The sequence below is a fragment of the Ascaphus truei genome, chromosome 3, assembly GCF_040206685.1.
Source record: "Ascaphus truei isolate aAscTru1 chromosome 3, aAscTru1.hap1, whole genome shotgun sequence".
Classification (NCBI taxonomy): Eukaryota; Metazoa; Chordata; class Amphibia; order Anura; family Ascaphidae; genus Ascaphus; species Ascaphus truei.
The window spans coordinates 318,152,782-318,173,167 of NC_134485.1; the positions used below are offsets into that span (position 1 = coordinate 318,152,782).

The 20,386-nt window shown below is 45.6% G+C and overlaps 1 protein-coding gene across 3 annotated transcripts in view; it reads right to left on the reverse strand.

The window, feature by feature from the left end:
• The window catches only part of ZC3H13 (zinc finger CCCH-type containing 13), a 67,768-nt gene extending 57,011 nt beyond the window's left edge, over positions 1 to 10,757 (reverse strand). Inside the window, exons 1-6 of one of the 3 annotated variants that reach the window (XM_075591125.1) lie at positions 10,237 to 10,757; positions 7,975 to 8,108; positions 6,280 to 6,389; positions 4,421 to 4,532; positions 363 to 471; positions 45 to 65 (exon numbers count right to left, since the gene is read on the reverse strand). In XM_075591125.1, the coding sequence (XP_075447240.1) occupies positions 45 to 65; positions 363 to 471; positions 4,421 to 4,532; positions 6,280 to 6,389; positions 7,975 to 8,108; positions 10,237 to 10,741 (991 nt within the window). In that variant the 5' untranslated portion in view covers positions 10,742 to 10,757. The remainder of the gene's footprint in view (positions 1 to 44; positions 66 to 362; positions 472 to 4,420; positions 4,533 to 6,279; positions 6,390 to 7,974; positions 8,109 to 10,236) is intronic. The other 2 variants (XM_075591126.1, XM_075591127.1) reach the window with 2 other exon arrangements.
• Positions 10,758 to 20,386: the final 9,629 nt, after the last annotated feature.

The window sequence follows — 20,386 nt, forward strand, 5'->3', positions numbered from 1 at the left end:
GTTATATCTTCGCTGTACAATGTCATTCTTTAATGTTTACTCACTTGCTTTCCCAAGGAGGTCAACTGCATCAAAAGAAATTTAAAAAAAAAGTGTTTGTGCATGTTATAAAACATGACCAAATGTGCGATAACTAGACTATAAACAGAAAGAACAAAACATTTTGCTTTAAGTATAAAGATTTAAAGTAAACTATAAATATGCCAACATTTACTTATATGCAATATGCAGTCTTTTCCATAACGTTCGGATGTGTCCACACAACCGTGAGAGAAAATATATGCAAAGGATTCTGGTTAGGAACAAACACAGGAAGCATCATTACTTTGCTTCCCAAATCTCACGTCGTTCCCCCTCCTCACCATCTCTGGCAGCTTCCCAGTCTGCCGTTTCCTCGTCACTTTCTGGAGTTCTCTCTTTAGTAATTTTGATATCTTCCTTTTCTCTGTGCCTTCTCCTGGACGACTCTTTCTGTGGAAGAAAATTAAATGTTGGGATGTACCAAGAAAATGTATATGCAATAAGACGTAGCCAGAAATTTGAACAGTAGAGGCCTTTAGTGTCAAGATAAGAGGTGCAATATTTCAACAAGGGAGCATAAAACTTAGTGTGACATGCAAGTGGGTAGGCACAAGCCAATTCAAAGTGACCCGACCCAGTTATTGTAACAGATCAATGTTTCAGGCTTGTATAGGGAACGTATGCAGAGAGGGTCCTCACGAAAGACCAAAGCAGTGGTTTACAACCATCATAGGATTAAGGAACCCTATAATTATATTGTGACATTCTGCGGAACCCCACCACTCTCCAATAGCGCGTCCGAGATCAGATACATTGTAAATTCTTTTGTATTTGGTATAAATTTTCAAATTACCTGAAAATTTAAGGAAACCCTTTAGGGGTGCCCACGGTCCCATGGGTTTCTAGGAACCCCTATGGTACCAAAGCATTGAGATGTAAATGCTGCAACAGTACATATTGACCACACCATGTTGTATCAATGTTCAAATTGTCTCAGAGAAATAGTCAGAATAATTAACTAAAAACATGATTTCTAATTTGATAAAAAGTTTCATGAAAATAACTTAATTTAAGCATGTGGGATTCACACTTGGGATGTGTTGCAAGAATACATTACCGTCCCAGTCTTTACTGCTAATTTGTGTAATGTGAGAAATGCAGCCTGCCCTCCTACATGTTTATTTTAAATTACAAAAACTATACCGAGACATGCCATAAAAAAAACAAAAACAAAAACCTAAGGCCAACAGCACCATAATATTAGAAAAACAGAGGGCAGAAAAGTTTACTAAGAGGACATATATAACAGCTAGTTGATGCCGTCTACAGTAGGAGCAATTGAAGACCTTCAAATGCAAATGGGCTGAAGGAGTAGCTCAGCTGTAATGTCGCTGCTTTTGAAGAAATTGAACTAAGTTTGAATGTCAGTGTCAGCTCTCTTTCTGACATTGGGCAAGTCACTAAATTTAGTGCCTGATAAAAAGGGAGATAGATTGTAAATTCCACAGAGCTTGGACTATTCTACGTACAGCACTGAATACACGGTCAGCTCTATAGAAGAAATAAACAAATATTTATTATAGATTACACACATGGAAAGAGAATTGTCAATTGGGCCCATAACTAAACACCGTCCTTGTTTGCTCTATCTGGCATTCTTCATTTTCTATAAGACTCACCTGCGCCCAAAATCAAGTATTACACATTACTAATGTAAGATACCACTCTGCGGCATAACCAGCAGGAACAAATAGTCCCACTAATCCAAAACTGTAGAGCAAGAGAGAATGGAACAGGGTCCCGGAAAAAACAGTGCATCAGAGTTATATCCAATTGCATGTATACGTCAGAATTGATTTTATCAATTGATTGAGGATAGAGTCATAAACACCTGTGAGTTTTTATAAGGAGCAGTGAGAATATGAGCTCAAGTAATGGGGGTATATATCTATATCTCAGGCTCAATGCAGAACATAAGGAAGCCAACTACTGTCTGTGAGAACAGTTATGGCTTCTTTTCTACTGAATCAGGCATACCAGCCCTAGAGCATGAATCACCCTCCATCCATGCTTATTTTTATTTTTAATTTTTTTTTTTTTTTTTTTAAGTGTGCAGACCACGCGCATTTTAAATGAAACTTTTGTCTTTTGTCCCTGTTTTGTCATAGAAATTGTATTTGTAATGGTGATGTTTTTTAATTAAAAAATAAATACATTCAGTGCCAAAACGCAATGAAGTTTGACTTAGAACACGTGTTTTAGCTATTTGCACTTCCATATTTATAACAGAATTCCGTGCGCGCGCCAGAGTGTGCGCGCGCCAGAGTGCGCTCGCGAGCCAGAGTGCGCGTGTGTGTGTGTGCGCGCGCGCCAGTCAGAGTGTGTGTCAGTCCATCTCTCCTTCCCTCCCCCCCTCCCCTCCCCCTGTGTGTGCGCCAGTGTGTGTGTGTGTGAGTGTGCCAGAGTGTGTGTGTGTGTGCGTGCGCCAGTGTGTGTGTGTGCGTGCGCCAGTGTGTGTGTGTGCGTGTGCGTCAGTGTGTGTGTGTGTGTGCGTGCGCCAGTGTGTGTGTGTGTGTGCGTGCGCCAGAGAGTGTGTGTGTGTGTGTGCGCCAGTGTGTGTGTGTGTGCGCCAGAGTGTGTGTGTGTGTGTGCGCGCCAGAGTGTGTGTGCGCGCGCGCGCCAGAGTGTGTGTGTGTGTGTGCGTGTGCATGCCAAAGTGTGTGTGTGTGTGTGCGTGCGTCAGTGTGTGTGTGTGTGTGTGCATGCGCGCCAGAGTGTGTGCGCACGCGAGCCAGAGTGCGCGCCAGTCAGAGTGTGTGTCAGTCCATCTCTCCTTCACTCCTTCCCTCCTTCCATCCCCCCGCCTCCCCTCCCCCCCCGGCGGAGCTGCAGATACAGCTGTGTGTGCTGGTGCCTTCTGCCAGAGCAGCCCCCCCCTCCCCCTGCGGCTGAGGTACGGAGAAGAGACGTCTGTCAGAGTGGCCCAGGGTGTTCAGCGGCTGAGTGTGGGGGTGCTCGACTGCTCACTTCCACCTCAAATCAACTGCATTCACGCTACTAAAGTTTCACTTCAACAACAGGGGTGTTACTCACAATTGAGGTGAAGTCGTGTGAGGAATCTGGGAACATGTCCCTTGAGGCGTGTCCCCATCTCTCTAACTAGAAGTACCGAAGCTGCCGCTGCCTCCGCTCCCCTCCAGTGCGCGCACCCCGCTCCCGTTAAAGCTCACGCACACCCGCTCTTCATATGCTACTGCCACGGACCTCAGCTCCACCTCCTCAGACATGCCTCGCGCAACGATCCCCAGCTGCGTGTCAAGCCCTAATGAGCCCCTTGTCTCCTGCACCTATCCTGGTCTCCGGCCACCGCTCCGCCTCCTGTGCTATTGGCTTCCTTCCGTTTAAATACCCTGCTAGTGCTCAGTTGCATTGCTGAGCATAACCTTGTGCTGATCCTGTGTTTTGTTTGCTTTGCCTTGCCTTGTTCCAGTATTCTCTTGCAGTGTGACCCTTTGTGTACCGACCTGGCTTGTTTGTGGACCCTCTCTGGCTCTGACCCCGGCTTACCCTAGACTACGCTTACCTCTCCACGACACAGGCATACGGACCACAACTACGCTGTCTTCTCCACTCCAGACCATTTGCTTACGGACTTCAACGCAGCTATCTATAACCCAGGACCCCGGCAAGTATACAGGAATAACCCTCTCTCCAACCCAGACCCGGCTACGGTGACTATTCGCCGTCCAGGCACGCCTCCGCTCCTGTGGGTGTGTGGCTCTAAACCTTCCCACCTCAGTACCGGGGTCTTGTCTTGTTTGTGGGTTCGCGAAAGCGTTACAAGTCTATCTTCTGGTGCGTGCTTCCAGCAGAATGGCAGTAGAAGAAGAAAATCCAAAAACAGAGAGAAGTGGAGCACAGCGTAACCAAAACTGGGGCTGTGCAGCAGAGTGGCCACTCTTTGACAAAGTGCTTTACGCACGATACACGTCAGAGTGAACGTGCTGCTATCAACCATGTTGTCAACCATCTAATAAACACGTTTTAATTTGACCTTTGCTGCATAGCCCCAGTTTTGTTTACGCTGTTCTCCACTTATCTCCATTTTTGGATTTTCTTCTTCTAATCCAAAACTATGCATTGGTAAAAATGTAGTACAGCTTCAAGTATTTTGCAGCAAAACTACAAAAATAGTGTTCAAACTGCATTTTTATATATGCTACACTAGACATGTCTGCTAAAGGTAACAATGCTACATACTGGTAATAAACCAGACAGTAAAAGACAAAAAAATACAATAATCACATTAGAAAGCAATAATCTACAGTTGGACCAATCATTTGGCAATGTGTGTACACTGAGCAGAAGGTGCCTGTTTCCACACACTGCTTCTCCATACCCTTGCTGGTGAGGTGGGTTCCTCAGTAGTACGTTTCTGTGGATCCGATTCCACGTCTTGGCGCTTGTTCTTCATTCTTTCACGTAAATCGCCGGTGGGTCTTTCTGGTGACCTGCGTAACAATAACCTAATGTGTAATCATATTCAGAAGAACTAGAAATCAAAATATTGTAAGCCAAAAATAAAATCAAAGAAATGAAAGCTACAATAAGTCTTCAAAATCCATCGTTATGCTCTATTACTATCAATTTGAAAAATCATGGTCCCACGGTTAAATAGCATGCATTTTATGTTCTACGCTTGCCAATCTATTGGAGATGCAGAACTGCAATTGCATGTTGTGTGTGCTATTTGGAGATTGTAACACCATTCACATGAAAGAACAATTTACAGGGGTTGCACATAACTTACATTAAGGGCCATTGTGGCATCAAATTCTCCAGTACAGCATCTGTGAATAAATGGTCTAGTGCCTTTAAAGCAGCAGTCCAAGCTGCCGTGTTTTTTTTTTTTTTTTTTTTTTTTTTTTACACCCTTTAATATGTGCATCAATACGATCCACACAATGATAAGTAATTAGCTAAGCTGACGATCGATCAGCGAAGGTTCGGCTTGGGAGTTCACTGAATGGCTGTCAGTGCAGCAGAAGAGGACCAGAGATACAAATTTCTGTGGGGAAGATCATGTGACCAGGCAGTCCCCTAGATGCAATTGGTGCACTGCAAGAGAGGGGGCAGGGCTCAAAGGGGGTGTGCCAGAGTCTGTTTCAGAAGAGGAAGGGGATGTTACACTGTAAATTGTTGCTATAGAAACAAAAAGCTTGTTACATTATAATACATAAAAAATGTAATTTAATAAAAAAAAATGCTACAAGTATTTCCTTATAGTACAGAACTAAATGTAATATAAAAATAAATAAACATATGTAGGATATTGCTTGGTCTTAAGCTTTAAAGACAAGGCACAACAACCTGCCAAGTGGTCTGCAACATGGGAACTAGCCAGCTACACTATTTTTACACATCCAGCAAACAAATTGCAACTTTCTACTGCTAAAACGTACTGCTGTAAAGTCCTAATTAATAAGCAAAAACCGTAGTATATATTAAAATATTAAATATTTGCAGTTCGAATTTTTGGATTAAATCTGGCAGACCATTAAAGATATATTATAATGATGCACCATATAAAATAAAAACAAAGTGCTTTTGTATTGGATACTTTCACTGCATTACAACTCCAATACAATTATTTAGGCTTGAAAGATAGATATAGATAAAACACTATCTAGGTCCATGACTGTACATTTTCAGATTAGCTAAATCACACAAATGTGAGGTCAGTAGGAAGTCAAAGTTCATCTCTAAAAATGTTGATCATCACTAGTTTTAATTTCCATGCAAAACAATCTAACAGCAGTTCCCCCTCTAAAGCGCTTATTCTGTAAGGTGTGATGAGCGCAGGTGACGTGGTATAACACCTTTCAGAATAAACCCCTACGCACTTCACCAACCCCACGGGATTTTTGTTATTAGTTTTTTTTTATGGAGAGGAGATTTAGACTTCTATTTTGTTTTGATTTGAGGGAAGGTACAGGCACTACCTTCAGTGACCGAGTACGAGGGAGATCCGGGAGCTCAAATTAACACTGTTCAGCTCTGGGGACCACTTGCTGTCCCTTTTCCCCAAGCAACAATGAGACGCAAGTCCAATTTGGGGGAACGGCAAACCTCACCAGTGTCTTACTGCTTTGCTACAAAGTCAGGAAACATTTTAGTTTGAAGGAGGATACATTTTCATGATTGTAAAGTGCTGATTTAACAGAAAAAGCATATATAAAAAAAAAAAGCAATATTTACCTTCTGTATGTACTACTATAGCCTTTGCCTCTTGGTGAATGCACATGTACAAACCTACAGGTGTTACCATATGCACATATCCCAGTTTTCATCCAATTACGGCACGGAGTCTGAAATACAGAAATTACCTGATTAGTTTTTATTCTGGATAGTCTGTGTTCACATACACTAGTTCTACAAAGTAACTAAAACAAATTTCTCCCATGTCATATTGGAGTGTATTATTTTATGCACAAAATCGGTTGCAACAAAACAGTGATCCCTACGCACTACTGGGAGTCTACAAGCAGGCTTACACGGTAAAACGCGCACTCTCCCCTAGGGCAGAAGTAAGCTACCGACAGTGGCTTAATAGGTTACAGTTCATTGGCAACTTATGTGTTGGGCTTTAAGGACCGAGTAACAATGATCACCAATAGGAAAATTGTTATTTTTATTTTGTTCTTTATTTGCAGCATATTCATGAAGCCTAAAGATAATGATTAGGAGCGGATATGCTTGAATTTAGCAGTCCCAGTGAAAACCAACATTCATATTCGCAAAATATAAATAAATAAAATTACTGTAAAGCAGCAGTCAGTGCTGTTGCAAATTATTATTATTATTTTTTTACGGGGTTGGGTTTTTTTGTTGCAATTTTTTAAGCTTACCTGAAATGGGGCTGATCAGTGGTCACGCGACCTCCGGGGACTACTCAGTTCCCAGCTATAATATTCGCCCGAGTGACACAAAATGACAGTGTCAGGCTTGCCTCGGCGGCCAATAGATAGCTGTGACGTCATCTGAGATGTCGCAACTTTCTACCTGTCATCCCGCAGCCATATTTGTAGTTGTGTCAAATACCGGCAGAAAAAAATAAAAAATACAGATATCTTGGGAACCAGGGGGTCGTACGACCGAAGATCAGCTCCCAGAGGTCACCTGCTTCAGGCAAGAAGATTAAGGGGGAAGGTGTGTAGAGGAATGCTGCTTTAAGGGTGGTTGAATCTTCCTAAGAAAGCCACTTACACTGATAAGCTTGCCCTTCCGAATGGTAAATGTGTGTGTAACTCCAAGTACATACCAAGTATAACATGAAATACAGAGTATATTAATACACGCATATTTTAACATATTCGGTGCAAGAGGGAACTGCCACATTGGTTTGTAATGTATTGCAGGCCGCTTTAGCACTGCAGGAGAAGCAAAGCTAGATGTTGCTCTATGAAGCACTGAATAATTTCAATGTTAACACGCACATCAAGATGTGGAAAGAGAACTGCCTGTGAAGTGGAGCATTTTAAATTGACATCCACTTTCCACGACCTTCAGAAAGTAACTTTGTGTTTAACCCAACAAATCAGATCGGAAATACTGTAGTATAGTCTATTCATTACACCTGCATATTCTATGTCTGCAGAACAACATCAGTTGAATAACTTGCACAATGTCCTAGCTTTTAGTTTCCACTCTACCATTACCCATCATAATCATGTGCTACTTATTAGAATCCTGTAGAACAGCACCCTGTGAGGGCTTCATACTGCTTCGCTACAGACAGTGTCTGACTAAAGAGTGCTCATTAAGGGGCTAATTCAATATGCTGCAAAGTGGCTGATCGCAGCAACTCCGACTGAAACTGCGATCGATCGCTTCACAGTATATTTAATTACCCGCTAAATGTTTTTGTTTAGAGAAGAAGCATACTGCTCTTACCTCCGCACTATTCCCTGTGCTAGGTCCAAGCCTCTCAAAAACACTTGGTCTACGTGATGTGCTATCCGATATGGTCTTGGTATTTTCTACTGTGACCTTCCGTCGGATTTTTGACATCTTGTACTTTTTCTTAACTAAAAAAAAAGAAATAAAAGAAAGCTGAGAAAAAGTATTTTTCCTTTCAAATACGCTAACTAAAAGCCTTTCCTATCTAGGGGAAACTACAACGATTCAAATGTAGTGAAAAAGTAAGAGAATCACACATGTATTTGTTTTTAATAGCGGCTTAGATGCACTATCAGATCCCCAATTTTGACCTTTTTTTCCTTTTCTTAGCAGAATACCTAGCTATTTGCAATGACAATTTCAAATACAAATCTGGAGTTGTATTTTTTGGACTGGAACAAATCATTACCCCTCACTTTTATATCTGCACATTTAATGTTTGGGGAAAATCAACGAATGTCACAGGAATTAAATCTGATGCTTCAACCCAAAGTACCGATGAGCCATCAGCAATCCTGTAACAAAAACGCACTGTTTTTTACTTTGGAACAAAGTAACAGTAGTGCAGTCGTGATTTTGCTTAACTTTGTAATTCCATTAGTTATTTCTAGGTGTTCTATTTATCTATAGCCCAACACGTGTTAAGAGCATTTCATGAAAGGTGCAAAAATATTCTATATTTACATTACACTTGTCCCTGCCTTATTTTTTGTGTGTCCCCATCTACTCAGCGTACCAACATATTTTCCGCTGAGACTTGTTCTTGCACCTTTGACTTAACTCTGCCCAAAACATTTGGGAAGTCGGAACTTCTCCAATGTCTGCGAACACGTAGAAATTAATAGGCGCTCATGGATAACTTACATTGTTACAATACCACCTGGGACTAGGGAACCAACATTTGTGGGCCCACTGCGCTATATCCACACAATGGATAGTTGTACATATGTAAATAAAATATAGAACAATGCGGCCCTATGAATTTACAGATGCTGTGAATGACTAAGGCTGCCCTTATAATGCCGGCAACGCCGTGGCAAAACAAATGTATTGCCACCGTTGCGTGCGCTTATAGTAGGCGCAACGTGACGGCTTGGTCGTGATCGCTAGAAGTCATGTCAATTTGATTTTTCCCAGCGACCGCAGCCTGACGTCATCGTCACTATAAACGCAGCCTAAGACTGATACAAATGTGTGATGTCTCAAACATGTTGAAACTGTAAGTACATACATTTGTGATTTTTATTATACCTACGATAGTAATGGGGTAATGGTTCACTTTTCGACCCTTTGCTTTTAGATTTGTTGCATTGATCGTATTTTAAATTCCCTGTATTCTATTATTTTGTAAACCGCTACATACAAAACTAACGATATAGATAGATATACACATACATACACATTACAACAGCTGTGTCAGGTTTCACACACTTGCAACTGATCCTGCACATTTACAGTTTGAAAGGACCCAGTGAAGGCCTACATATTAACAGAAAAGTGTAGCACAAATCTCTATGCCAAAGAGGTTGTTCAATCCTCCGTTTCTTTGCCTCAAAGTAAGAGAAGGGGGGGGGGGGGGTGAAGAGAAGACGAGCCTTCAAGAAAACAACTTTTACATTTTCCTGTGTTCCAGAAACCTCAATATATCAATTACCTGGGTCAAAGGGGACAGGTATTGGGGTTTAAACAGTGTTCTTTTAGATGATTAAATAATAGGTATACAGTGCGTATCAAGTGCACTCCCCAGGACCACTAAATTTCAAGTATGGTAAATATGCCAATAAAATAAAAAAAAATGTATATGGCACCAACATAGTCAGGTGCGCAATGAAATGTGGGGGTAAGGACAAAATATTAAATACATACAGAGTGAATCAAGAGGTAATCATTTTGCAACCTAAACTATACGTATATACTTTCGCTAAGAGCCATGGACAGCGCTACAGGGTAGGGATTTCCTTTTCTACTGTGTATATTGCACATATTGTATTATAATTCCTACGGTCTCTCTTGTAAAGTGCCGGGTACACTGATCTCCATATAAATAAAACTTGCACACACAATACTGGGAGGATGTCAGACTCCCGCAAGCTCCCTCTTACCCTCCAACTGTACCTACAGTATCCATTACGTGTGTGTGTGTGTGTGTATAGGTTAGGGGCCTTGCATTGAAACTCCTTGGGATTTGCTGCATCCTGCACACAAACCACACTGCTGCCTAGAGATATATGTGCACAATGTTGGAGGCTCGGTTACCGTTGGGCCGTTTGAAGCGGCGGCCCAGGCCGCCGGCTGCAGAGTCCCGGGCCGTGACCGCTGTATGTCTGGCGGCCACTACTGGGAGCTCAGCGCCGTTTCCCAGAGCCGCGGACCCACCGACTCTCCAAGCCCGCCTGCTCCCGTCTCTGCCGGCTTCCCAGGGCAGCCGCCGCCGCAGCTCCCCGTTCCTCCCCCTCTGCTTCTTCTTCTTCCTCCACTTTAGCTGCCACCACCGCCGCCACTTCTCCCGCCGCCCACTCTGCGGCCCGCGGGCCCCTGGAGCGATCGTGACGCAGCAATGGCAAAACCAACCAGGCGGGCGGGGAAGCACAGGCCGCGCCGGCGAATCGGAAGCACAAGCGCCTGGGCCGCGGAGCTTGCCGGGAAACCGCGGCCGGAGCTGCTGAGAGGGAACACTTTCCGACAACAATGTCTGGGGGGGAAGGCAGCCAATCCGAAGAGCCGTAACTGAAGCAGGCGTCACGTGGCCCACTGGGGACATCAAGTGCGTGGGTGTTGCGCCAGACCGGAGAGAACGCGAAGTTACGTCGCCGGATGGGGATGTCACGCTGTCAAAGACAAAAGGGTTTTTGGAACGCTGAAACGTCAGATGCTCCGGCGGACATGTTTAATGCTGGCAAAGCACAATAACCAGATGAAGGGGCAGTCCCATTTGTCCATGTAATTGGTTTGTTTAGAGAGATGAGCTCACCCTTGAAGTAGTTTACATTTCTTGTAGTTGTATTGGACTGGGGGAAGTGTACATTTGTTGTAGGTTTGTAATATCAGACTGTGATCATTTATATTATAAGCTAAAACTGTTAAATTCCGGACTTTATTGAAATCCCTACTCTCTGATTGGTTAAAATTCCGGGCATTATCCAATCAGTAATGGTTCGGAATTTTTTGCACCCTGCCAAGTTTTTCAGCCAATGAGCTTTTTGTTCTCATTCACAAAGAGTGAGGTGAGTTCTCAGACAGGGGAGGTGATTGGACAGGAGGCAGCAGCAAGACACTGACTCCTCCTCCACCCTGCAGAGAGCACTGCTCAGGAGAGTGAGGGAAAAAGTGTCTGAGTGTGTGCTTTGTGGGTATAAAGGGGGCAGCAGAATGTTTTATGTGTTTGTCAGCCAGTGTCTCAGCGTCTGTTTTGTGGGTGGAGGAGAGGTGCAGAGTGTTTTGTGTGTGTGGTTTCAGGGTGGAGGAGGGGTGCAGAGTGTTTTGGTGGGTGTCTGCCGTGTGTGAGTTAGGGAGGGGGCTGCTGGTGTGTTTCGTGGATGTAGAGGTGGCAGCAGTCTGTTTTGTTGGTGTGTGTCTGCAGTGTGTTTTGTGGGTGCAGAGGGAGGGGTGCAGAGTGTTTTGTGTGTGTCTGCAGTGTGTGGGTTTACTGGGGGGCTGCAGTGGGTGTAGAGGGGGGCTGCTGGTGTGTGTTTTGTGGATATAGAGTGGGGCAGCAGTCTGTTTTTTTTTGTGTGTGTGTGTGTGTGTGTGTGTGTGTAGAGGGTGGAGGAAGGCTGCAGTGTGTGTTTTGGTGTGTGTGTGTCTGCAGTTTTGTGGGTTTACAGGGGGCTGCAGTCTGTGTTTGGGTGTAAGGGGGGTTGCTGTGAGTGTAGAGGGTGGGGGAGGGCTGCACTGTGTTTTGTGGGTGTAGAGGAGGGGGTCTGTAGAGTGTGTAGGGCAGGCCTGCCCAACTCGTAAAGTGAGAAGGGCCGAACTGCTCCAAGGAAAAAAAAATTGGGCCGCACGGGTTAAATCATCATCATCATCATCATCATCTCTCCTCCAGCACCTCTCATCATCATCATCATCCTCATATCTCCCCCAGAACCCCTCACTATCAATATTTACGATACTCCCCATCTATCTCTCATACCCCCATCTCTCCCCCTCACCCACACAATACCCCCCTCCACATCAAACACACAATACCCCCCTTCACATCAAACATACAATACCCCCCTCCACATCCCCCCAGCCCATTCCATGTCAGCATCCCCCCCCCACAAGTCAGCATCCCCCCCCATGTCTCTCTTCCCTCAATATGACACTCTCCCCCACCCCTTAATGACACTCTCTCCCCCTCCCCTCAATAGGACACTCTCCCCCTCCCCTCAACATGACACACTCTCCCCCTCCCCTCAATATGACTCTCCCCCTCCCCTCAATGACACTCTCCCCCTCCCTTCAATATGACACTCTTTCACCCTCCCCTCAATATGACACTCTTTCCCCCTCCCCTCAATATGACACTCTTTCCCCCCCTGCAACTCACATCACACCCTCCCCCTGCAACTCACATCACTCTCACCCTCCCCCTGCAACTCACATCACTCTCACCCTCCCCCTGCAACTCACATCTCTCTCTCCCCCCCCCTGCAACTCACATCAGTATCTCCCCCCCCTGCACCTCAAATCACTCTCTCCCCCCCCCCTGCACCTCACATCACTCTCTCCCCCCCCATGCACCTCACATCACTCTCTCCCCCCCTGCACCTCACATCACTCTCTCCCCCCCCTGCACCTCACATCACTCTCTCTGCTCCCCCTGCACCTCACATCACTTCCCCCCCCTGCCCCTCACATTTCAGCAGCCCAGCCCCCCCCCTCACATGTCAGCAGCCCACCCCCCTCACATGTCAGCAGCCCACCCCCCTCACATGTCAGCAGCCCCCCCCCTCTCATGTCAGCAGCCCACCCCCCCACCAGCCCGTTTTTCACCCCCCCCAGCCCGTTTTTCACACACCCCCAGCCCGTTTTTCACACCCCCCCCCCCCCCCACCAGCCCGTTTTTCACACCCCCCCCCCCCCCCACCAGCCCGTTTTTCACACTCCCCCCCCCCCCACCAGTCCGTTTTTCACACTCCCCCCCCCCACCAGTCCGTTTTTCTCACACACACACACCTCTCACACACACCTCTCACACACACCTCTCTTAGATCAGCACATCCTCTCTCCCCGGTACTAAGCCCCGCCCCCGGCATGCTCTGACCTCCCCGGCATCCAGTTATTGAATCCTCCTCATGCTGCTGCCCACACGCACCGCAAAACCCGGGGGCGGGGATGGAGAGGGAGGGGGCTGGAAGGGAGAGGGAGGGAGGAGGGATGAATCGACGCCATTTTTTAAAACTTTTTATTTATTTATTTAATTAACTGGCGCCCGGCTAGAGTCATCGCGGGCCGCTCAGAGAGGCCAGTCGGGCCGCATGCAGCCAGTCGGGCCGTATGTTGTGCAGGCCTGGTGTAGGGGGACGGCAGAGTGTGTTTGTGTGTATAGAGGGGGGCTGCAGTGTTTGTGTGTGTGTGTGTGTGTGTGTGTGTGTGTGTGTGTGTGTGTGTGTGTGTGTGTGTGTGTGTGTGTGTGTGTGTGTGTGTGTGTGTGTGTCTTGTGTGTATGTACAATTTTCTTTTAATAAACTTGCAGTAAAAGCACAAGAATGTAGACAATGCTGATAAAAATCAATATGACTACAAAAGTGGATTTTTTTTTTATGAAAAATTTTAAAAAAATAAGCCTGCATTTAGCCTATAATAGTAATAATCCCCTTAGAACAGGGCATTACTTGCCAATAATGCCCTGGCTAGGTTAAAATCCCCTGGCTTCGCCTCGAGCCTTCAACTCTTCCAGCCAGGGCATTATTGGCCAGTAATGCCCTGTTCTGAGGGGATTATTTCTTAAGTAACAATTTTTGCCTGTTTGTTTCCTGCGAAAGACAAATACGTTTCTATTTCTTTGAGGTGTGTGTAAATGTATCAGCCAGTTATTGCCGTTCCCCTGTATCTCACTGGTGAATGATGGTGGTTATTTGATACAAATGGAACGATTTGCCTGGACATAGAAGAGTCAATTGTCTTATCACAGAAAAGGATAATGTAAAGATAGTGAAAACACTTCAACACGTGATCAGGATGAAGATATTAAGCGTTTAAAAATACTTTACTTTTCTGGGGGGGGGTTTAAGACCTCGATTTCATACTTTTAAATACAGTATTAACCCCTTGCCTTGCAGTAACAATCCCCCAAAACTCATTTTTTTTTTCCAAGTTTTTCTTTTTATTCAGAACGGGAATCGCGGGTCTCCGGAGCTATTCTCCGCTCCATGCACCCATCAGTACCCCAGAAATCTGCTTCATATCTCTTCACTGTTTGGAAATGTGAGCTTTGTTGAGTTCTGTTGTTTTCTTTTTATGATGTGCTAATATTTTGCTTCCACCAGAGCACCTCTTCTGGGTTTGGATGCTTGTTAACTTTACTTTTTTGTTTAACTTAATAGCGAAATAGTACTGGTCTCATTATATATATATATATATATATATATATATATATATATATATATATATATATATTGTGACAGAAACCAGGGGATGGTAATAAATTCCATATATAGGGCTCCCAGGATACTGAACAGTTTCTATCCTGTTTAGGCTGAAAAGTGCAGCCTCAGAATGCATGCACTCCACCCCCACAGTTTGGCAAGTGCTGGAACTGAGGGATGAGGGATCCATACCAGAGTTTGTCTGCTGCCTGATTTCTGTCACCTGTCCTGCTATTTAGAAATCAGGTATTTAAGGCTGATTTCCTGGTTCCTCTTCCCTCTCCCCAAGAGACTGGAGGCAGGGAGGCTGCTGGAAGCAGAGAGGGGAAAAGCCTATCCCCAAACAGGTTAAACCATTTTGTACCTTTATCAAATTGAAAAGTTCCTTATTTTTGTTTATTGGAGGCGGATAAGCCGCCCAATCCTAGTCAGGAAAAACCTCAGTTAAGTTATTGCTCAGGTGAGCAGGCTTTTGTTTTGTTTGTGTTTCTTGTGTATGCAGTGTGGCAATCTCAGTGCCTGGGACTGAATAAACCAGGCAAGTAGCCTGTTTAAAGGAACAGCACGTTACGCCTCGTCATTTAACCTACCCTAAAAGACTGTGTTCTAACAGTCCTGGACAGACGGTGGAGCCCCGGAGTACGCCGTTTGTCACAATATATATATATCCATTTCCCCCGTGCGCTGTTACCTGATAGGCTCACAGGAGTCCTGATCCTCTGCTGCAGGGAGCCTGGGGTGTACCTGATTCGTCCAGTGAAAGGGCCTCCACCTGTGAAGGATCCTGTCACGTGGCCATGAGAGGTGATAGCCCAGGGGATATGAGTGGGTAACCCTCGGCCAGGACCTCCTATTGATTTAGGGTCTGAAGAGCATCTTCCAGGCATATTTCTTGCCTGGTGGCAAGTATTACGGCATTCCAATGATAAGTGGTGTCGTATTTGCGTCAGGATCCTGGCATCGGCAGGACAAGGAGAGTTTCTCGCGTAGTCGCGGACGGCAATTATGGACGTATGGGAGGGGACTCCTCCCACTGCGACCACGTGACGTTGGGGCACGTAGAGTTCTAAGGCCAAGTCGTGGACCTCTTGCAGGGAGAGTACAAACATGGTGTTCGAGTTTGGTTTACTAATTTAACTGCTGATTCAGGCACCCCAGGTCAGAATCTTGGCAGCGCCTCCGAATGTAGCCCCCTTTCCGCCGTGTCAAGGGTGACTACGTGTGGTGCGCTGTTATCTGTAGGCTCACAGGAGGCCTGATCCTCTGCTGTAGGCAGTCTGGGTTGTTCCTGATTCGTCCGGTGACAGCGCCTCCACCTGTGAAGGACCCTAGCACTGCTTGACACCCCTTGCATAGGACAGAATACACACACTTGTATGTGTGTATGTGTGTATATATATATTGACTGAACACAGCTAAGGACATATATATATATTTTTTTTAATACCATATACAATGTATGCCTCGCACAGCCGTAACCCCCCAGTGCTCCCAACCGCCTTGTCCACACCCTGGTTGGGTTTCGTGCTGAGGCGCCCTGGGCACCCAACCACCCTTGTGTCCACAGGAGCAATCCCACCCCAAGTGTGCGGTTGCGCTACCCACAGGAAGTTTGTGTTGAGTTGGTGTACTTGTTGAGGTATCTGCCAGGTGCTCCAGCACCTGGTACCAGCTGACTGAAGAAAGGGGGCCTTTCTGTCCCACGCTGTTGCCGTCAGCGATTGCGTCCGCCTCCCCGTGGGGTGGTATCCAGCTGGAGGGTCCCACCTTAAAGAGAGTGTCTAACTGCGGTGGTGGTCTGGTCCGATATCACAGGCCGCAATTGCTACGCGGCTGTGTCTCTGGCACTGTATACACTACAGGGGCAATGTCCCTATCTTGAGGGCCTGTCCCTGTAGCAACCAAAATCTAGGTGGGAGTCGGGGCCTATAGGGGTCTCTGGCCTAGTGCAGTGGCCACTGACACCCTGCGCACACACACCCTCACATCTCTGTGTCCCAGCTCCGACTGGCGTGGCTCGCAGCACAACAAATGTATCAACTCTCGGGAGCAGGGGATAGTTGCAGCACTATTGGCTGTTGTGCCTCACATGTTCCTGCAACCTCAGTGGCTGCTGGGGGTTGTAGAGCTAAACACAAGATGGTCGCCGCTGCTTGGCGCTACGCGCATGCGCGATTTCCCTCTAATGGCCGCCGCAACTCTGGGGCCTCCCATGCATGCGCTAGACGTTACTGCGCTTGCGTGCACATATTCAATATGGCAGGGCACCGGCGATCCGGTTGCATTCCCGATTGCCCACATGCTCCCCACATACCTTCCCGCACTCCGCTGCTAAGAGTAGCTGTTTGGGCTGTTCTCAGTCGAAAATCCCCATAGACGTCAATGGGCATTTTTGGCCCAAAACCCCCAAACAGCAGCTTTGGCCCTCTTGTAATATATGAATTCTATCAAATAAAATAATTTATGGATGAGGCAAAAAGTGACCAAAAAAACACGTACAGTGTACAGCAAATCAAAATACAATTTGTGAGGACATTAATGTCTCGGACAGGTCTGCAACCCTGCCTTTCCACATGATCGCTTTATACAATGCTTCCAGGGATTCTGGGAAATGACATGCAAATGAGAACTCACAATGTGTTATCCTTTACTTCTTGTCCATTTTAACAGTTGAAACATAAAATAAAATGGAACTTCATATGAAAAATTAGTCATTTGAAGCATGTAGGATAGATAGATGAAGGTTATTTGGAATCAGAAGTGTTACCACTGGTGTACAGTAGCTAGGAAAGGCCTGATAGAGTAAGGCCCAATAAGAAGATCAGCAAGTCTGCTGTGCTGTATCCTGCATTGGGCAAGAGCCGCAGTGAATGTAATGGCATCTTTTTTTGCTGACATGTCGGTAATTGGCAGCCTCTGTTGAGACAGATTTTACACAAGGGGCTCCTGTTCTTCCTCATTGTCCTGGCAAATTATCTGGAGGTGGGGGAGTACTTGCCCAGTAACTGGGCCCAAAGTAAGTTACACTGGCCAGGTGCTGAATATGTCCTATTGTTTTTAGCAGCAGTCCCTCCTATAGTTGATTATTGTTTCATCCATTGACAAAGCACGCATGACACGCAAAACTCACGCATCAGGTTCTTATGACGTCACCGTCAAGTGACTTGGGTCTGGAGGATAGATGCCGTGTGGTGTCTCTGTAGCCCCATTTGTGTTTGCAGGACGTGTTCTGTACACCGGGGTCGTAATGTTAGGGCCGGCTAGGAGTTTCTAGCAGGGGGGCGCAGCTTAAAAAGTTTTTGCTCCCCTGCCTTAGCTCATGGTCCTGCATGTGAGTGAGTTCCCCTAGAAGAGACATAGTATATGGCTCGGCTCCTCAAACCCACCTTAGCAAACTTGACACCCTCTACAATTCAATTTGTCGTTTTTTTCTCCAATGCAACTACAACACACATCACTGCGAAATGCTCAAAGAACTAGATTGGTCAACACTAGAGTCTAGGCGCAAAGTTCACCTTTCCTGTCTTGCCTTTAAATTCTTCATGGGCAAGCTACCCAGCTACCTGATCAAGCTCCTCACCCCTACCACCTGCAGCACTTATCACCTGAGATCAGACTCCAAAAGACTATTCATGGTCCCAAGGCTCAACAAAGTATCCGGACGTTCCTCCTTCTCCTTCCGTGCACCCCAAAACTGGAACAACCTACCAGAGACTCTCACATCCACCACCAGTTTAAGTTCTTTCAAATCTAAGGCTGTCTCACATTTTAACCTGGTCTGTAACTGTTTCATACGCTCATAATATACATTTTCTTTAACTGTGCACGCAATGTCTTGTATATAATGTATACCCTGTTCATTTATGTAACTGTACTTGTAACCATGTATTATTTGTTTTACTCTGTGCCCAGGACATACTTGAAAACGAGAGGGAACTCTCAATGTATTACTTCCTGGTAAAATATTTTATAAATAAATAAATACTATGTTGCAGCTTTCAGCTACATGTCTGAGAGCTGTTGGAGTCGCATGGCAGGGTGAGGGTTTGCTACAGTAAGATCTGTCCAGTTACTGGAGCAGAGAGCTGGCCACTCCCCAGGTGCAACTCAACCCCGTTATAGCGCAATCTGCTACAACGCAGATCCGCTTATAACGCGGTTTGAGCGTGGATCCCGATTTAAGCAGAAGATCTCCTACCTTTCTGATTTTGTGCTCTTGCTGCCAAAGCCACGCCCCCCTCCTCCTTCGCGGCTCTGGCGTCACATGACCCTGCAGGGTTATGTGACCCCGCAGGGTCATTTGTAACCTACCGTCATAGTTTGTAGATTGCGGTTTCCTTCGATGTTCTGATGATGTCATGGCTCTTATTATGGGATGGCCTGGAGCCGGTGGAGTGACAGTTGGTTCTCTCAGAGCTGCCCCAGTTGCCTTATCAGCAAGGGGCGCTTATAGGGTAACCCAAGAGAGTTCAGTAGTAGCTGGGGTTTTGTAAGGAATTGGGGAACACGTCCTTTGCGATGTGTTCCCTCCTTACCTGTCTTATCTCAGACCTCCGCTGTGGAACCAGCGCATGCGGGCACCCCCGCTCTGCTTACAGAGTGCACGCACAGGTCTTCTAGAGTGCCACGGAGCTTAGCTCTGCCCCACTCGGATGCGCCACGCTTCTCACGCCCGGCGCGCACACATGACGACGTGCACCGTTTCTCATCACCGGGATAGGGGTGTTACATACATATAACCCCCGCCACACCCCAATTACAAACCAAAAAAACCCCACCCCCAAATACATACTAAACTCCTGCCAATACCCACAAAAACATATATTTTAAAAAAAACGCCCCCTAAATACATATTTAAAAAAAAAACAACACTCCCAAATACATATATAAAAAACACCATATATATATATATATATATATATATATAATTTTTTTTTAATATATATTTTAAAAAAAACAAATATATGGTATATAAAAAAACACCCCCAAAATACATATATATAAAAAAAATCACCCCCCCAGAATACATATAAAAACCATCCCCACACTACATATTAAAAAAAAAATCAGGAGATCAGCCCCTGACGAAGCCGAAAGGAGAAACGCGTAGGGCGTGGTTTTGAGACAACTGAGAGTGAACACAGGACATCTGGGAGTACAGACAGCAATTTATAGCTGTTTGGCAGTGATTTGTACCGGTATACTTCCAAGGTACATGTTTTTAACAAGGAGGATTGGGACGTAGATCCACACAGTGAGCCGGGGGATTTGGACGCAAATCTCGCGAATCGTAGTGACGTCACCACGCCATCAGGTGCTGCCGGACGGCCACGGAGGAGGCAAGCAGTCAGAGGAGCGGGGAAGTCCGCAGATGATCGGGACTGACACTAATAGAAGGGGAATCAATACTCTGTACCCCTGAAGGAGCGTGAGTACCACTGGCACATCAGGTGCAGTTTAAGAGACGCACGGCCCCCTACGACGGGTCTCAAAACACCGGAGCTAATACCCTGCCCTTAAAGGCTTTGGACAGTATTTGGAGTGCACTGCAAAAGTGTCTCTCTACCTCTGGCAGCCGGTCATAACATCAAAAGTGGTTACTAGGACATTGTATAGGGAACCTACATAGACTGTTTATAGACCCACGGATACCCACCCTTGATGAGTGTGAGATGCTCTAAATTCTCAAAAGTTTTTATGATAACTCACAAAGTGTGAGTATTTTACCTATTGTCATTTTTATTAATTTTACAATAAACTGTGTTACACTATGTGTGTGTCCCACTTCTCTTCCTACATGTGACACTACGCACGAGGATACGCTTCCTGCGGAT